The sequence below is a fragment of the Theropithecus gelada genome, chromosome 14 (assembly GCF_003255815.1).
Source record: "Theropithecus gelada isolate Dixy chromosome 14, Tgel_1.0, whole genome shotgun sequence".
NCBI classification, from domain to species: Eukaryota; Metazoa; Chordata; class Mammalia; order Primates; family Cercopithecidae; genus Theropithecus; species Theropithecus gelada.
In genome coordinates this window covers 77,917,287-77,937,497 of record NC_037682.1, presented here as the reverse complement: position 1 = coordinate 77,937,497, position 20,211 = coordinate 77,917,287, and the positions used below count along the sequence as shown (strand labels likewise).

The following is a 20,211-nucleotide window of genomic DNA, read 5'->3' as shown; positions in this document are numbered from 1 at the left end:
TGAGTGTTCCAATTTTTCCACATCTTCATCACCACTTTGGTTACAGCCATTCTAGTATCTGCAAAGTGGTACCTCATTGTGGTTTTTATTGGCATTTCTCAAATAACTATGTTGAACATCTTTTCTTGTGCTTGTTAGCCATTTGTATGTCTTCTTTGGAGAAATGCCTATTCAATGTTGAACTGATTTTTGACAAAGGTGTGAAAGCAATTCAATGCAGGAAAGATAGGTTTATCAACTAATAGTGCAGATGCAACTGGACAGCTGCAAGTAAAAAAAAAAAAGAAGAATCTTGATCTAAGCCTCACACCTTATACACAAGCTAACTCCAAATGGACCATGATTTAAATGTAAAAGGTGAAACTACAAAAATTTTAGAATAAAACGTAGGAGAAAATCTTTGGGATTTAGGGCTAGGCAAAGAGTTTGAAAACTTGACACTGAAAGCATAATCCATAAAAGGAACAATTGATAAACTGGACTTCATTAAAATTAAAAACTTTTACTCTGTTACCCTTTTATGAGGATGAAAGACAAACTACAGACTAGGAGAAAATATTTGCAAATAACATATCCAAGGAAGGATTGGTTTTAGAAGATTTTATATATATATGTAAAGCTCAAGAGTACAAAAAGTCTAATTATAAAATGAGCAAAAGACAAACAAGCACATGAAAAGATATTCAATGTCATTATCCATTAGGGAAATGCAAATTAAAACCATACTGAGATATTACTACACACCTACCAGAAGGCTAACATAAAATAGTGCATAGTGACATCACTAAATTCTGGAGAGGATGAGGAGAAACTGGCTCTGTCATATATGATGGTGGGAATGTAAAAGGTACAGCCAGTTTGGAAAGTAGTTCAACAGTTTCTTTAAAAACTAACACTATCATACTACCCAGCAATTGAACTCCTGGGCATTTATTCCAAAGAAATGAAAACTTTTGTTCATACAAATACCTGTCCATTAATGTTTATATTAGCTTTATGTAAAATATCCAATAACTGGAAACAACCCAGATGTTCTCCAGGTGAATGGTTAAACAAACTCTGGTACATCCACACCAGGTTACTAGCCAGCAATACAAAGAAACTAACTGATAACACACACAACAACCTGGATATACCTCCAGGGAATTATGCTGAATTTTAAAAAGCCAGTACCAAAGGGTTACTTATTGTATGATTCCATTTGTATAACATGCCTGAAGTAACATTATAATAATGGAGAACAGATTAATGATTGCCAGCGTCTAATGAGGGGGCAGAACTGGGAGGGGAGTGAGTGGCTATAAAGGATCACATTAGGGATACTTGTGGTGATGGAAATCTTCTGTATCTTGACTTTCCATGTTAATCTTGTCAATATCCTAGTTATAATATTGTACTGTGATTCTGTAATATGTTATGAGAAACTAGGTAATAGGTACATAGGACCTTTCTCTCATTTTTATAACATTTTTATAACTAAGTTAATCTATACTTATTTCAAAATGAAGTTTAACTAAAAAATGAAGGCCAATGAATATTAACAACTGAAAAATAAATAATTTACTACTCTTTAACCAACTCTCAGATATTCTGTTTTCTGGAATGAAATAGATTCATGTTTTATTTGCTTATAAATAAATTGAATTATTTTAGTTTGACATGTTATTTTAAAATGAAATATAGGAACTTGAATAATAGTAATGGAAATATCACTTGCCAAACTATTGCACTGCTAATACTTTTTCTAAATATGGACTTCTGCACTTATTTTTGTAGAAGTAGAAAATTCCTTTATCAGGTATGTTTTGAATCCTAAGTAAAGATATATGATTTTACTTATGTTAATTTTAGTAAGACAACAATAGCCTCTAAATTCAATCCCAGCTCAAAAATATTTACCATTATATACAGGCAAAAAAAAAATCCACAGATAGTGATAATTTTAAAACCATTACATACAAGTGACAAATAAATGTATATAATGTACAAAGACTTACTTTTCTTTCCACACTTGGCACAATACTTCTTAAAATAAATCCAGTTCTCCTAGATCAAATATTTAACACAATGACTATTCTTTTGAAGCATGTGATGGTTTTCATTTACAAAATTAAAAAAAAATTTTGTTTAATTTTTACCTTTTTAGAGACAGGATCTTAGTCTGTTACCCAAGCTGGAGTGCAGTGGCATGGTCATAGCTCACTGTAACCTCAAACTCCTGGGCTCAAGCATCTTCCTGCCTCAGCCCCCTGGGTAGGTGGGACTACAGGTGCACACCACGGCACCTGGCTACTTTTTACAATTTTTTGTAGCGACATACAGATATGAAAATTATTAACAAATAGATGGTTATTTGAAGCCATAGTGTTAAGTGAGATGACCCCAAAAAAGAATTAGAGTGAGAGAAAAGGGTTGAGATCAGAACTCTGGTAAATGTGATAATTAAGGGATGTGTCTAGGCAAAGAGCAGTAAATCAAAAATGAGAAGAAATGTTCAGAGAGGTAGGAGAAAAGTTAAGATAGAGTGAGGTCCTGGAACCCAAAGGAGAAAAGGGTTTTAAGATAAAGGGAGTGGCTGCTGAAGAGATGAGAGGTAAAGTAAGGACTAAAAAGAGTCTATTGGATCTGGCAAATTGGTCATTAATAACTTTTGCTAGAGCAGTTGTGGTGGAATAGTAGGAATGAAAGAATGAATGGAGAGTATGGAAGTAGACAGAGTGAACTATGGAACAGCTAATGAGGTAGCTGGAGCAATGAATGCATACTGAGAGAAAGAAAGGTAATAAATGAGGTGTGATAATCCAAACAGAACTAAATATACATAGGAAAAGATGATGTGTGGAAAAGAAGAGGGGCATTTCTGATTTTGGAATAACTGAAGAGAAAACATGAGTCATGTTAAATATCTATGACCTCAAAACATTTTTCCTTCTACTAGTGTTAGCATGAATTAACTCAACAAATATTTATTGAACACCTACTCAAGCTGGACTCTTCCGGAGAAACAAAGAAGTAACACTGAATTGCTGCTGCCTAAAAAGCTTGCAATTTAATAATGGAGATATAATTTTACACAATATTCCAACTTAGGTTGGCGGAATGAAAAGGAGCTAGCCAAGAAAAAAGCATTCCAGGAAGAGGAAACAGCATGAGTAAAGGCATAAATAAATAGATTGGTTTTTCAAGATTTCAAATAAGAGGTGGTAAAAGGTGGAGAAGTGATACAGGCAGGAGGCAGACAAATGCCTAGGCAGCTGGGGCGTGTCCCCTGTGAAATCCAACCTTCAAGCTGGAAACTTAGGTAAATCCTCCAACCAGATTGAGAACACACCTTCCTGTTTGGCGTGCTTTCCTCTGATTGGTCTTCATCCTTCACCTGTTTTACATATACCTACCCTTTCCTAATTGGTTTTCTACACTATTGTGCCCACCTTAACCTTTTTTGTATACTCAGAAACCAATCAGCACACACTCTCTACCCTGAACCCATAAAAAGCCCTGGGCTCAGCCATATTGGGAACCCTCCTGCCTTTGCGTAGGGGGACCACCCCTGCATCCCCTCCCTGCTAAAAGCTGTTTCATCACTCAATAAAATTTCCTGCCTTGCTCATTCTTCGCATGTCTGCAAGCCTACTTCTTCCTGGCTGTGAGTCAAGAACCCAGACCTAGCTGAGCTAAGGAGCAAAAAATCCTCCACCAGCAGCTGGAGACAAGGTTTGAGAGGTGAACAGGGGTTAGATTTTGAAGGACCCTGAAGACTTTAGTGAAGACGATAGGTTTTATTCTCTGTGCAATAGGAAGCCACTGAAGGATGTTAAGAGATGAGAGGTAAAGTAAGGACTAAAAAGAATCTATTGGGCCTGTCAAATTGGTCATTAATAACTTTTGCTAGAGCAGTTGTGGTGGAATAGTAGGAATGAAAGAATGGACCTGGTTTACAATATTCAAAAGGTAATTATGGTTGCACTGTGGAGAATATACTTTGAGGGAAGGATGAGTAAGAAATTGTGGTTTAAATTATAGCAATAACAACATAAAAGGAAAGAAATGGATGATGTTCAGTTACAGAGTTATAGTTAGAATCTACCTCTCCTTGCTACTCACTGCTGGGTCCACTAATGTGCATTCTTGAGCCAGTCCTCATGGAAACAAGAACTTTAACTATTTCTGGCTCTAAATGATGGGCTAAGGGGAAAATGATTACTCAGTCCTGATTTGTTGTACTTTCCACAACTGAGTCCTGATCTACAAGTCCCCGTGCTGATCACTGGAGGATGTGCATGGGTGCCTTGATGGGACTCACTTCTCTTTAGTGCTCTGGATCTCATGTGGAGCCTGCATTCAGGCACCAGGCCAAACTGAGCTTCTGTTTTAGTCCCTATTACAAGTGAATGAACCTTGAGAATTGTGACAGTGTCAGAGTCACAGTTATGTTACTGGCTTGTCTTGTCCACTAAATATTTACTGAATGAACAAACAAATTAGCCCTGTAGGGGAGACAGGAATCCCCATTTTAGAAGAGTGAAATTGAGGCTCATACCAAATCTGGCCAAAATGACATCAGCAGTAAGCTGTACAGTCAGGATGCAAACTCAGGTCTCTGACTCCAGACTCTATTAAAATTTGTAGATATATTCTTTTTAGACAGAAGCCAAAATAAAACAGTTAACTGTGGAAGTTTCAGGGCTCATGTAAAATAAATGTGTTAAAAGGGGGCACCCTCAGTATTTCTTCATTCATAAGATACCTTGAGGGATAAATTGTGTTAATTATCATTGATTGCTTCCAAACTTTATTTCTGTTGATCTTTAGTCCCGATAGTCATATATAGCACCTTTTTGATATTGATTTTAATCTGATTTTCTAAAAACAGTATATCATCTTAAATATGCAATTAATAATTTTAACAACTGAGGTTGTGCTTTTCAAATGGTATTTACATATGCTTACTCTCTGAAAATCTGAAAGAAAAAAGACAGATTTAAAATGGAGAACCAATGTTTTATAGTTTGGTTAAATAAAAAGTCAAAAGACAAATGTAGTTTCAAAGCTTTAAAATTTTGAACATAAGATTCAGTGTCTTCAGGGTCTAAATAACATAATTCAACCCAATTTCCACTGACATTATAACTAATATAATGGCAACAGCAGTACCCACCTGCCTCACCTGTACAAAGAAACTGAAATAGATTGTAAATCAATCAATTCCAAGCTTTGAAGCAGATAATTTCCTACAGTATATTTCACCATAATCCACAAGTTTTTAAAGTCTGAGTGTAAATGCTTAACGACTATATATAGGTTCTAAATTTTATACTCACTCTTTCATGGTATTTTTGGTTTTTTTCCCTAAGTGTCTTTATTTGAAACATAAATCGCTCCACTGCATTTTCCTTTATTTGACATCTGAGAATCAACAAAGATAAAATGTGTTAGAATCATTTATCTTAGGAAATAAGAAAAAATTTTTAAAGTATTTGAAGTGAATTATTAAAAGTATTATGAAAACACATTTAGGGATAAAAACCTCTCCTGAATGGTTCTGAATCTATTTTACTCACTAAAATATATATTGTAGAGATAACTTCAAGGTTGTTTTTTTTTTTTTTTGAAAAAAATCTCTGTTCATGTTTTATATTTGTAATTTTTTACTTTCTAATTGTTTATAAATAATTTAGCCTAAAGGAAAACTAGGAGAGGGCAAACAGAAAACATGCTTTCTAGAATTCTAAAAACATTCAGACAAAAATGACAAACAAAGCTAAGAATTTATAAGGGCAAGCTCACCTGCTTGAAATACTAAGGTAAACTAGGTATGCCTATTGGTTCAAGTTCATTAGTGTGCTATCTCTTCTACAAATAATAAAAACTTCTTTCCTGGCACAAATACATTTCTTTAACACTCAACAAGTATTTGTTGAGTGGCTGTAAGGTATGAAAGAGAGATAGAACAGTGCAGAAAGACTTCCTTATAGGCTATTTGATAGCTATTTGAGGGGTTTAGTATATCTCTTTAAAAATGGGCTGGGCATGGTGGCTCACACCTGTAATCCCAGCACTCTGGGAGGCTGAGGCAGGTGGATCTGGTTTTGTTTATCTGTTTGTTTTTGAGACAGAGTTTCACTCTGTTGCCCAGACTGGAGTGCAGTTGCATGATTTCGGCTCACTGCAACCTCTGCCTCCTGGGCTCAAGTGATTCTCCTGCCTCAGCCTCCCGAGTAACTGGGATTATACGTGCCCGCCACCATGCCCGGCTAATTTTTCTATTTTTCGTAGAGAAATAGAGTGATCTGCCCGCTTTGGGCTCTCAAAGTGCTGGGGTTACAGGTGTGGGCCACCGTACCTGGCCAGCAGGTGGATCTCTTGAGGACAGGAGTTCCAGACCCGGCTGGCCAACATGGCAAAACCCTATCTCTACTAAAGATACAAAAATTAGCCAGGTGTGGAGGTGAATGCCTGTAGTCACAGCTACTCGGGAGGCTGAGGCATGAGAATCGTTTGAACCCGGGAGGCAGAGGTTGCAGTGAACCAAGATCATGCCACTGCACTCCAGCCTGCACGACAGAGTGAGATCCAGTCTCAAAGTAAATAAATAAAATAATTTTTAAAAATTTATAGTATATCTTATGTCACTATGATCTAATAAATCTTATAACTTTAAATCTGAGATCAAAATAAGGCAACAGAAATGTGTTACCTAAACCCTTTGGCTTAATTAAAACCAAAATAAAACAAAAACAGAAATATAGTACCTCTGTAGTAGAGCAAAGAGTAGTTAAAGAATGAGAAACTCTGGTTTCAAATCTTGCCCTTACCACTTCTTGTCTACATGATCTCAGGCAAGTCAATTCCCTGGGCCTAAATGTCCAAGCTGTCAAATGGGATAACAATACCTAGCTCTGCATATTATCATAAGGATTAAAATAAGAAATCATATGTGAATGTTTCTAGCATAAAGTAAATGCTTAGTAAATTTCAGTTGAATTAAACCTTATATCCTTAGCCCTTTCCCCCAAACATCAATTATATTTGTAACATTGTATACTCAGTAGAGAGAAAAACTAGGCTCTTTCTTTCCCAATAATGAGAAAATGCAACATTAAAAAAAAAATCCTTTACTGGTCAAAAACTGCTCTGTTTGGATACTATGGAACTTGAATTTTAGAGCTGATTTTCCAGTTCTCTAAGGATATTTAACCTCCAGAAATGAGAGGATTGATGGAGATGAACTCTATACTTCCTTTTCAGTTACAAAATTCTGCAATTTAAATGGACCAATATTCCCTTTCAAACAGTCATACATATAATGTAGATTTAAAGAGCGGAAAGGTGCCCAGCATGGTTTTAGGCATTATATAGTTTTTTTTTTTTTTTTTTTAACAGAGTCTTTTTTTTTTTTTTTTTTTTTTTGAGACGGAGTCTCACTCTGTCACCCAGGCTGGAGTGCAGTGGCCGGATCTCAGCTCACTGCAAGCTCCGTCTCCCGGGTTTACGCCATTCTCCTGCCTCAGCCTCCCGAGTAGCTGGGACTACAGGCGCCCGCCACCTCGCCCGGCTAGTTTTTTGTATTTTTTAGTAGAGACGGGGTTTCACCGTGTTAGCCAGGATGGTCTCGATCTCCTGACCTCATGATCCACCCGCCTCGGCCTCCCAAAGTGCTGGGATTACAGGCTTGAGCCACCGCGCCCGGCCAACAGAGTCTTGCTCTGTCATCTAGGCTGGAGTGCAGTGGCATGATCTCGGCTCACTGCAACCTCCCACTCCCAAGTTCAAGTGATTGTCCCACCTCAGCCTCCCCAGTAACTGGGATTACAGGCACATGCCACCACACCCAGGTAATTTTTGAATTTTTTGCAGAGATGAGGTTTCACCATGTTGGCCAGGCTGGCCTTGAACTCCTGGCCTCAAGTGATCCACCTGCCTCAGCCTCCCAAAGTGCTAGGATTACAGGTGTGAGCCACTGTGCCTGGCCTACAGAGATAATTTTGAACAACCCTTCATGATCCTTGCCTTCAAGGAGTACCTTTTACTGGATAATAAGGAGTAAACACATAAACATATTGAAACATATTGTTTACACATTATGATAAATACCATGGGGAAAAATAACAGGATATAAGAAGGACCATAAATGGAGGGAACTACTATAGTAGATAGGGCAGGCTCCACAAAATAATAAGAAAATAAGGCTCTATGCTGCCCAGGCTGGGCTTGAACTCCTGGGCTCAAGGAATCCTCCAGCCTTAGCCTCCCAAGTAGATGGAGTTACAGATGTGCACCACCACACTTGGCTCATCTTTGACTTCTTACCTAAAGCTTACATTTGTTCAAAGATTTTGAAGGAGTGCCTTCTCTACCTCCCATTTTTCAGGATATTAAAAAAAGTATTATAAATGAAAATTATTGGAAAAGAACCTATGCAAATGTCCAAATTACTCATATAATTTCTGCAATTATAAATATAGTAATACTATTTCTTTACATGGGTAGAGCAGGCAAATGAATCTCAAGATGTGGTCTTCTTTGGTTAAACTGAGTCTACAGATGGGCTCGTTAATAGACCAATTCCCTGGGTGCAGCTGAGAGCTTTCGTTGGTGATGACTGGGCATGCAATGATTGGGCTGGAGACCACGTTCAGCCCCAACCCCATTGCATGGGTCATATTTATACTAAAAAAATTATTTGCTGTTTATCTGAAACTCATATTTAATTGGGCATGCTTTATTTCTATTTGTTACATCTGGCAACCCCACACTTAAGCCCACCACCCCTCCCTCAGAGCATTTAGGAGCGAATGGCCTCGGGCTTTGTCTCTTCTCCATTTGTGGAGTGAGCAATTCAGGATGATGTGAGTGGCAGCAGCAGGCCTTAGTGGGGAATTCTGAGATGCCCTAAATGTGTTGGCAGCTTCACTGTCCCTCTTGTGGAGCTCATGGTAGCTGTGGGTCTAATTTAGCTGAGCCTCTCTTTGAAATCCACTTCAGCCTTCTCTGGCTTCACGAAGAGGTATGTTTTACCAGGAAGCAGATGAAGCTTAACTTCAGAACTCAACGCTTTATGGGGACTTCCAGCATCATTGTTCCTTAAACACTTTTTTCTTTTTAATATCTCCCCCATCTACTCTCCCACCTAGAATCTGACATGTCACACTAGGTGCTGAAGCAAGTGGGGTGATAATACACCAATATACATTAAAGCAGTTTGAAAAGGATATGGTACAATTCTAAAGCACAGTGATATTAAATTGTTAGTAAGACAATATGTCATCTTTCTCCCACTCTCTATATTGTTAAAATGTTAGTAATGTGTCAATGTTCCCTTCAATCATGCAATTTCATTGAAAATTCTGGGAAGGAAAACAAATACATTTGAATTCCAAAAAAACCTATATTTTTGTGTTTTGTTCTTTAAACCCATAACCATATTCACATGTTTTTATATATCTATCCATATTCATTGTAGAAAACTGGGAGACAACAAGTATAAAGGAGAAAATAAAAACTACCATTACTTAGAGATGATCACTTCATAGATTTAGTATTGACAGTATCAGTTCTTCATAAACAACCATAGAAGTTCATGACCTATGTTCTGGGAAAGACTTCCTATATCCACGAAATTACCTGATAAAAGGGCAGGATTGCTTTGTTGCAGATGTTTTCAGAATATTTGAACAATTTATACTCAAGAGTGGGTAAGAAAGAGCTTGTTTATTGGTGGACATTTCATCACTGAGTTAAAAAATTTGTTTCCTGTATCAACAGGCAAAAATAACATTGTATTTGTTTTCATGAGTGTGATTTTGCTTTCAGACAAGATTCAACAACATTTACTCAACAAAGAAATTCTGAGCTCATACTATAAGGCTGTGCTAGATACTAGAGGTAGAGAGAGGAGTAAAGAATAGTCTTCAAGGAGCTCACAGTTTGTTGAGGGAGAGACAAACACAAATGACCCACCATATTTTTTCCTTCACTTCAAATATTCTAACTGCCTTATCCATATAAAAACACAAATCTGGGCTGGGCACAGTGGCTCACGCCTGTAATCCTAGCATTTTGGGAGGTTGAGGTGGGCTGATCACCTGAGCCCAGGAGTTTGAGACCAGCCTAGTCAACATAGGGAGACTCCGTATTTATAAAAATAAACAAACATGGCTAACACCTGTAATCCCAGCACTTTGGGAGGCTGAGGCAGGAGGATCTCCTGAGATCAGGAGTTCAAGACCAGCCTGGCCAACATGGCAAAACCCTATCTCTACTAAAAATACAAAAAATTAGCCGGGTGTGGTGGCGCATGCCTGTAATCCAGCTACTGGGGAGGCTGAGGTGGGAGAATTGCTTGAACCCGGGAGGCGGGGGTTGTAGTGAGCCGCGATCATGCCACTGCACTCCTGCCTGGGTGACAGAGCGAGACTCTTGTCTCAAAAACAAACAATCACTGATCGAAATAAACTTGACTTTCAAAAAATCTATATCATAATCTCCATTTTTTCACTCACGACCATATTGTCACCTATTTCTATATCTATATTCATACTTATTATAGAAAACTGGGGGCAAGACAAGTATAAAGGAGAAAATAAAAACCATCATTATTCAGAGACAATAATTTTATAGACTGAACATTGGTAGTATCAGCTCTTCACAAACCACCATAGAAGTTCATGACTTTCTTTTCTTGGGATAAATTTGAAAAAAGGTCAGTTGCTCAAAAACCATGAATTAACTAACTACTACAGCTCATTAGGAGCTGACAGAGATATAAGAGGCTGCCAGGGAAGTCCTGGACAATCCTTCCTCTGATGGTGAGAGGGAGTGTGTTGGCTATTTGTCATGTGACAACAGTTCTGTCACCGAGGAATACATGGAATGCATAAACTGTCATCAGTAGAGCATGGTACAGAAGACCGTGGCTGTTCCAGTCCATGAGATTATTTACTTAGTTTTAACAAATACAAAAGAACAAGGGTATGAGATGTCCGTTATGCACTGGATCATGATAATTTTTAAATGTATGCCTCTTCGTAAACCTTTGTTAAAGAGGGGAAAGACTGGTTTCTGGTTGACCCAAAAGAGAGAGAAACAGCTGTTAACTGGATGCCACCAGTTACACCATGGGAGCAAATTAGAGACCAGGTTGCATTCATAGAGTCTGGCTTTTTGTCCACTTCTCCTAAGATGAGATGAAGGAAGTTTTCAGTTATGTTGAGAAATGAGTATGAATAGTATCTAGTTATTAATGTTACTTCAAGCAGAAAGTAAAAGGAAACAGATGAAAGCCTCTTCTCTCTTGGTGTTCTGATCCCTTCACTCACTGCATCCTAAAAAGTATATACGAATATATTGGGGTCTCCGAAGGAGATAGATTTTCCCTGAATGTTGTTAAGAACACCATACATTTTTTATGGTACATTTTAGAATAAATCCTTCCTTTAGATTTTAAAATCGAAAATCTTTCTTGGCCAGGTGAGGTGGCTCATGCCTGAAATCCCAGCACTTTGGGAGGCTGAGGCAGGTGGATTGCTTGAGGCCAGGATTTTGAGACCCAGCTCTACCCAAAATTTAAAAATTAGCTGGGCATGGTGGTATATGCCTGTCATCCCAGCTACTCAGGAATCTGAGGCAGGAGGAACACTTGAGCCCAGGAGTTTGATACTGCAATGAGCTATAATCAGGCTACTACACTCCAGCCTGGGTGAGAGACTGAGACTCTGTCTTTAAACAACAATGACAACTCTCTTAAACAAAGACCTAGTCACTAGCATCATGGGCTCTCCATTTTCAACCTTATACTCCTCTAATAAAAACTTAAGTGTTCTTCTTGATCTGATCCTTGCCTAAATCACCAGTGTCTGCTCTTGCCCTGCCTCCCTCACCCTCCCTTCTCTCAGTTTCCAGTCTGATAAGCTCTTTCCCACCCTCCTGTCTTCCATAAGTCATGCTCTCCACTGTTCTGTGTCTCCATAATGCCTGTTCCTTTTCCAGAAATCAGCTCAAAGCTTTCTCAAACAAGCTTTTCCTAACTACTCTGACTAGGTCAAGTCCTTTAGTTACGCTGTTAAACAGCAACCTACAGTTTTCTTTCATAGTACCTTTGTTATAGCCATGGGTTTTTTGTTTGTTTGTTTGTTTTGAGACAGGGCCCCTCTCTGTCACCAAGGCTGGAGTGCAGTGACACAATCATGGCTCACTGTAACCTTGACCTGCCTGGGCTCAGGCGATCCTCCCATCTCCACCTCCTAAATAGCAGGGACTAATTTTTATTTTGTAGAGATGCGTTTTCATCATGTTACTCAGGCTGATCTCAAACTCCTGGGCTCATCCACCCGACTTCGCCTCTCAAAGGGCTGGGATTACAGGCATCAGCCACCACACCATCCTGTCACTTTCTTAAAAGCTCAAATTCGTGGTTTATTGTCTGTCTCCCATGCTTCATCAAGGCAGGGACCATGTAGTCCTGCTGCTACACTCCAGTACCCAGCACTTGACTTGCACTTGGTAAACACTCAAGTGCTTATTGAATGAGTACATGAATGAAGTACATTTCAGCCTTATGTAAGAAAAGACTAGCACTTATCTATTAATTCTCTAAGAATTACACATTAAAACACCTACCTCGTGCCAAAAGCTAAGGTTCACAGACCCTCAAGGAGCTATTTGTTGGAATAAAACATAAACATAGAATAAATGTTACCTATGGTTTTGTCTCCAGCTCCTAGGATTGAGACATTATAAAAATTTATTATTATTAAAAAGAATTTTCTGTAAATCATTTGGATTTGATATGTAGCCATTTAGGAATAATGTAAGTCAGAATGTCTAAGAAATAAAGGGTCACATAAAGGGAAATTTTCTCTTCTACTCTCTCTCTCTCTTTTTTTTTTTTGAGATGGAGTCTCAATGGAATCTTGCTCTGTTGCCCAGGCTGGAGTGCAGTGGCATGATCTTGGCTCACTGCAACCTCTGCCTCCTGGGTTTGAGCAATTCTTCTGCCTCAGTCTCCCGAGTAGCTGTGATTACAGGCACGCACCACCATGCCTGACTAATTTTTGGATTTTTAGTGGAGACCTGGTTTCACCATGTTGGTCAGGCTGGTCTTGAACTCCCAACCTCAGGTGATCCACCCACTTTGGCCTCCCAAAGTGCCGGGATTACAGGCGTGAGCCACCACACCCGGCCTCTTCTACTCTATAAATGCAAACTAACCATTCTGTGTTGTATTTTAAGAGGTAAGGTAGCAAGCTGTTGTATGCATAGGTGAGAGTAACCAATAAACAACTGAGGGAGCCAATACTACATTAATGAAAGCTGTTTCATAGCAGCTCTCATTTCATTTCATAACATAGTCCAAGTAGTTGTAGCTACTACTTGGACTATGTTATGTTCAAAGTTTCAAAAACCTTTAAAAATATGTGCATAGCACAAGAGTGCCATTAGGCCTCCAAATCCACCTCTATTCTTTTGGCAGCTGCTGCATGCATTGTTTGCATTTGGAGTTATATGAGCCTTAACAATGACTGCCCTTTATCTATGGCAACTTTTGGATTTCAGAATAAAAACTTACTGATAATCTAGAAGTGCTTCACTGGTAGGCAATTTAACTTCTTTTGGTGGCCCATCATGTGTATCCTTTTTATTTGCTTTCCCTGAGTTTTCCATTGTGCTGGTTAGCTATTAAGAAATATACCTGTTTAGAAAAGAGACACAGGAAAAGTGAAAAATTCCATCTTTGCCTCCCTACTTTTGTTTACTCTAGATAAGGTACCTCTGGCACTTAATACTGGCTTTCTATCCTGATTGCTTCCATGACCCCAGATCTAACATTCACCACAATGGTGGAACATCATGAAGTGATTGGATTCTTGATTCTGGTGAATTCCATGTTTATCCCAGGTATAGCATTCCCTCCACCCAAAACTTTCTAAGATACTCCTTCTCTTATGTTTTTCATCTATATCTGTTGCCCCTATCTAGCTCTTTTAAGAGCAAAGAACTGAGCTTTTTCAATCATTTTATTTCTCCACAGTGTTTGGCAGGAGAGATTAATTAAATGTCTATTAAGTTTTCAAAGAAAATGAAAACAAAACCACAATTTTCTATGAGCACAAAGAAGCTAGGATCCAAAAGACTAAAGAATTCTAATCAAGATCCAAAAAAAATTAGGTTTGGGCAGGGTTCATATAAAGAGCAAATAAAAGCACACATTGAAGTACTTTTAAAATGATTGATATTTACAAATGCGAATAATAATGTATTAATAATAACTGCTCATCAGCTATTAATTGGTTTAATACCTAATGATAATAAATCAAAAATACATTTTAAAAGGGAAAATCAAGACCCACTGTTCACAGATGTTTATAGTAAGCAGGAGTACTTTCATAGGTTTGGTTTGGGTACTAACGTAGACTTTTCAGATTATGGTCTTCCTTAACATATTTTTATCTTTTAATTTCCACTAATCTTAAAAGAATAAGTACCTAGCCTTAAATAAATGTATCAGTAGTTAGGTATGGTGGAAAGTATATAATATAACCTTTGTAATTATTTCTTTAGATGGCTGGAAACTCTCATGAGAGTAGGAACGATGTAATTCTTGTGCACTATTGTATTTCCTCACCAAGCACAATAGACACACAATAAGTGCTTGTCAAATGAACACATGAGTGGATGCATGAACGAATCAGGCAGACATGGGCTTTAATCCTAGATCCATCACTATTATCTGTGTGACCTTGCATAGGTTAATCTTTTTGAAGAACTTCAGTTTCATCATCTGTCAAGGGAGAGGATAACAATTCTACTCTAAGAGCTATTGTAAGGATTAAATAAGCTAATATTTAAAGCACCTAGCATAGTGTCTGAGATATAGAAAAAGGGCATATATCTCTAGCTCTATCTCCGTATAGTGCCCCTTCCTCTTTCCCTTCAGTTGTTTCTCCAGGTCAAGCTTCTTCAGGTTCTGGGTAACTAAAGCATAGAATGTCTGCCTGCTGCAAGTACAATGATGTGTGGGAAGACTAATCCATGAGGCTTGCTATTGTCAACCTTCATTGATTTGGATCACTGAATTGGCAATCCATGTAAATCTTTGTAGACCATTCAGCTCCAAAGTGGAAAAACTTGTTAAAATGAAAACACACTTTTTCTCTGTAGACATGCTGCCTGCACACTCAGACTTCCAGTAAGGCTGTCTTTATGTCTGCGACTTTTCAAACCAAGTTTGCACTACTGTGTATGCTAATTAATTTGAGCATATACATGAATGCAAATATACCACAATACTTTCCAACTGAAAAGCACACAGATGACACAACAAAAAGATTTAATACATTGGTACATTAGTGTCCTCTAAAATATGAAAGTGTTGATAATAATTTAATAGGCTCCACACCAAAAGGTGTCATCATGATACCACCACAATTCACAGAAATTATCAGTTAAGAAAAGATTATTCTTTTGTTTCAGATGCAGAGTTGAATTTTTATATTATTTTCCATTTTAGAATTAGAATTTTAAACTTTATGGTTGCACAAAAAGCATAGTGACAAATGTTTCATTTTAAAACAATAACTTACTATTTAGTAATAATTTTTACCATAAAATATTTTATTTAAAAGTTAAAACAAATGTCAACATTTATCTCTTTCTAAGTCCCATGGAAGAGATCAAGTGTTACAGTTTTTACCCGCGGTACCCATTTGGTGCTGGAGGAAAAATGACCTCATCCTGCTCAATTACCTCAGTTACCTGGCTTTTATGTTTTTAACTTTCTGACTAATGTATAATTACTTACCTAACTGCAGCTTATGGCAAAGGATTTTAATAAGATATGAGTGAAAATGTGGACCCATTAAAGCACAAATGCTTCATGCATAAACTCTATTAAGATTCACTGTTTCACACACTTCAAGAAAATTGGTAAGCTAATTGGACTGCCTGCTTAATAGCTGCATTTTTGCAATGGGCTAATGATAGTACCTCAACATCTATTTTTGCATTTGATAATATGCTATAAGCCATGGGGACTTTCATAAACATTTACAAGGATTCACAGTTCCTGACCACCCAGAAGATTTCTCTCAGTAAAGGGTGAGAATCCTAGAAAAATATTCACAAAGTAAATGCAGTTATCTTCCAGGAAGGTTACACTTAGAATATCTGACAAACAGACGTCGAATCTGTCAGTAACTACAAACATCTATTCAATGCCTGCTCTGCATGGTGCTTTACCTGGCCCCCAGTTACAAAGTATAGATGAGGCAAGACGCTACTCAGACAGATAGGAAGAAAGAAGCGCACTGCAGCAGAACTTTAAAAAAATGCCCTACAAGAGCTGTGGGTACTTTGTGTGGATGAGGTTGGTGGGGGCCCCAGCGACATCCAGAATCATGTTGAGGAGCCTGTCTTTGAAGTATAACGTCTGCTTGGTGCACCACAGGTACTCCTCCTCCTTTATTTCGCCCTTCCAGGCGAACAACTGGAATGCCAGCCTTGGCAATGGCAGCTGCCACATGGTCCTGGGTGATGTTGCAGCTGGACCACTGCAGCTTGGCGCCCAGGGTAATGAGGGTCTCAATGAGGATGGCCATATCCATGGGTCACATGGAGGCAGCTGTCAATGTGGGTGCCCTTCAGGGGCTTGGAGTGTTGAGTACAGCTCCCACAAGCACATCAGGCCCAGCACCTGGTTCTCCACGATATCCAGGGTTTTGCATCCCGAGGAGGCCAGGCCAATGTTGGCGACTTTGTAGGGCAGTTTGTCAGACACGCTGGTGGTGCTTGTGATAGACACGGCTGAAGGGGCCCAGGCCTTGATCTGGGGACAGGCACTGGGGATATGACACCGGACAGGGGGTTCCTAGGTATTTTATTCATTTTGTGGCTACTACAAATGAGATTGCACAGAACACATTTTTAACTCCATTAGAATTGGTCTCCAGTAAATGTTTTTAAAAATCCTGAATTAATTTAAAGCCATTCAGTGGTAATAGTACTGCCTAAGCATTACTTTTAAAAATTGAGACATCTTTTTGTATTGATTATGTATATATGATAGGGCCCAAAATCATTAGTGTTAAAATGTAAAATTTGTCTTGTTTGGAAATATGTTAAAATCATATATTAAAATCAAGGTATTTAAAAATATCTAGATGAGTGACATTTTCAAGTTTCACTTGGATGATTGATGAGGTACATTACATTAGCATGTATTTTCTTCACCAATGCAAATCCTTTCATCATGGCACATTTTTCTACTGCAGTACCCAAATTATATTGGAGTCTTAGCTTTAAAATTAGTCTGTCTTCTGATCCAGAATTGCTAATATCAAATAGTTTGAAATGCAGTATATTACACTAACTTCTCTAGTAACCAGAACTACATTTTTTCCAATTCTTACTGTCCTTCAGTTTTAGAATTATCAACAAAGAAAAGAAAAATAACTGTGAGAATATTATTATTAGGATAAGGGAAAAATATGCAATAATGATGGTATCTCAAAAAGGGTTTCTTTCTACCTTCAAATAGCAGTAGTGAGTCTAAAGAGGATCTTCTGGAGGTGGCTGTAAGGCAATCCATGAGCCATTATCACATAGACTGATAAATATCCAGTCATTATTTTTCTCCTCTGTCATTACAGGAATCTTTCTTTTCCTTTTTTTTGGGGGGTGGGGGGCGCTTAGATAGGGCACCCTTTCCCATCTCTTAATCACTTCCTCAACTCTCTCTTGCCCAGCAGAAAATTATGGGATAAGGGAGTGAGGAAACAAACATGGTACTGTACAAATGTGACAAATTCATAAAAGAAGCCAAGTTCTCTTTAGAAGAATGTTGTGGTATCCAGAGCAAGAAGTTGAAACCAATCTATGAATTGGGATATGAGGGTAAAGGACATCAGTAACACACTTAGCACATATGAAGTACCTACAGGGGAAGACCATTGCACTGATATTGAGAAGGATGCAAGAATATGTGAGGTTCTCACTTAGAAAGCATTCACTAGACTCAGAATTTGGTGAGAGGGGCACTAAGAGAACAAGACCGAGCTTGGTCCTCGCTCCTGCACGGAGTTGTATAACCTCGGCCAAGTCTCTGAACTTCTGACCTGTTTCCTCCTCCATCTGTCCTAGCTGCTGTCCGGGCTATTATGAGGCTCCAGACACTTTGGGAAAACTGTCAAGTGATAAAGCCTGCAAGAAGGGAAGGCATTCTTAGTCTGCTCTGCGTCTGCTGTGTGCTAGCGCCTGTGTGGGGGCACCGTGAAGGTTACAAACCTGAATCAAATTCAGAGCCTGCCTTTCGAGAGGGCAAATAATGTATCCAGGGATTCTACCGCAGTGGAGAGATGGGTTGACATTCTTACCAGATTAAAAAGGCCTGCCCTCCTTCTCATCTCCTGGGTGAAGAGGGGTAGGCCTATCAGAGCCCTTCCCAGCAGCTCCTAACGGCCCAAGAACGGCGCTTCGCCACAAGACCAGGAGGGCGCGACCCCCAGGCTGATCTCGAAGCGGCGCAAGCCCAGGCCCGGGGACAGGGGCGCCCGTGGACAGGGGGGCCCGTGGAGGAGGGGGGGTCCGTGGAGGGTGGGCCGGGGATGCTTATAAAGTCTTCAGTGTCACACTGGAAGGAGTCGGGGACCAAGAAAAGAGGCCAGCCAGTCTCCTCACATCCCCTCCACAGCCTCCAGCGGTGGATACCCCGCCGTGGGCCGATAGTTCGCACTTTCCTTCAGCCCGCGGACCAGGCCCACCCACTCCACCGCAGCCGGTGCCGCGCCCTGCGTTTCCAAGGCAACCGACGTCCTCCTCCCCACTCCCTCCCCACCCGCCCTAGCTTAGCCGCGAACGGCGGGCCAAGCGCGCCATCTGGTGGCGGCGCAGGGAAGAGTCCCGGCCGAAGGCCCGCACCGCCGCGGTGGTAGCCGCGGTCGCTCTCTCCAGCCTTTTTCCGCTGACTCGGCTGGTCTCAAACGCTCACGAGCTGCTTGGCTCCCTTTAGTCGCAAGCCCGGAAGTTGGTGACTGTAGACACAAGACCCACGGACTTTGTGCTGTTACCGTGAGCAGGTCATTTGAGTCTCAGAGTCTGTGTCTTCCGCTGTAAAATGAGACGCCTGGACTCGGTGGTGGTTTCTGCACAGTTCGGGGGACGCCGACGGGGACGGGGACGGGGACGGGGACGGGGACGAGGCCCGGTGGTCTGTGAGGCTTCTGCGCGCCTCTACCCCGCTCCGCTCCTTCCACCGTGGCGGCTTCTCTTCTTTCCACTTTTGTGCACTCATTCTTTGGTTTTAGCTCTTAATAAGAATGGCAGATCCCTGGACTAAATGCTTATAGGACAACTTCCTGCTGTACAAGTCCTTGATTCTGTTTTCCTTTTCGCTTTCCTTTTTTGTTCCTAAACCTTGAGAAAGGAATTTAAGTCCAGTATTTCCCACTCTTCGCTTTTTGCTGTTCTCTCCTCCGAGAGAAAGAAAATCCTACACGTAACCGCCTTTAAAGTTCCTCCTTCCTCTCCTGCATTATTTCTCATTATCTGCCTCAAGATAATTTTCTTTGTTTTGTACTTTGACACTGGCTCTAAATGGACAATTTTCTTTTACATCCTAGGAGCGTCTATGTCCTGGTAGTTACATTTCAGTCAATTACTTATCCTTTTGTCCCAGGAAGACAGAAATGAGGCTCCTTTAGGCTTCCCTGCTCCCTTCGTAAGTCACCTGTTTGGCATTCTTGAATTTGTTTTTTTAAAAATGGATTATAATATTTTTTATTCATGCTGTGTTATATTAATAATGTATTAAGAACTTAAAGAAAGGGAACTGAAGCAGTTAAGGAAAATATTAAGCAGCTTTTGGTTAAGGGAGGTTTTCTCATCAGTAAAATACCAAAAATTAACCATTATTAGAGATAATTTATGTGTTCCACCTCATTTAAACCTCCCTTTAGTCTATCAGTGTTGTATTTATTAAGTGCCAGGAATTTGCTATGATCTACACATCTGATATAAAGGTTCTTCTGTTAACCTGGTTTTCCCTAAAATAACATTGTCAGATGGGATTATAGGATAAAATTATTAAGAGTGCAAATTCAGGAGAAAAAGCTACCACTGGAAAATTTTTAAAGCATGGAGATTTTTTAGTCAAATATAAAAGCAATTTGTGATTCTTCAGCACTTTGAATTCATTCCTACATCATTTCCTATAAATCT

General features: G+C 39.4%; 1 protein-coding gene across 2 annotated transcripts in view; it reads right to left on the bottom strand.

Annotated features, from left to right (window-relative positions):
- The window catches only part of CCDC83 (coiled-coil domain containing 83), a 72,214-nt gene extending 53,731 nt beyond the window's left edge, over positions 1-18,483 (bottom strand). For both annotated transcript variants that reach the window (XM_025357402.1, XM_025357403.1), the window contains exons 1-3: positions 18,280-18,483; positions 13,568-13,690; positions 5,322-5,406 (exon numbers count right to left, since the gene is read on the bottom strand). In XM_025357402.1, coding sequence (XP_025213187.1) covers positions 5,322-5,406; positions 13,568-13,662 — 180 coding nt within the window. In that variant the 5' untranslated portion in view covers positions 13,663-13,690; positions 18,280-18,483. The remainder of the gene's footprint in view (positions 1-5,321; positions 5,407-13,567; positions 13,691-18,279) is intronic.
- Between the last annotated feature and the right edge of the window lie 1,728 nt (positions 18,484-20,211).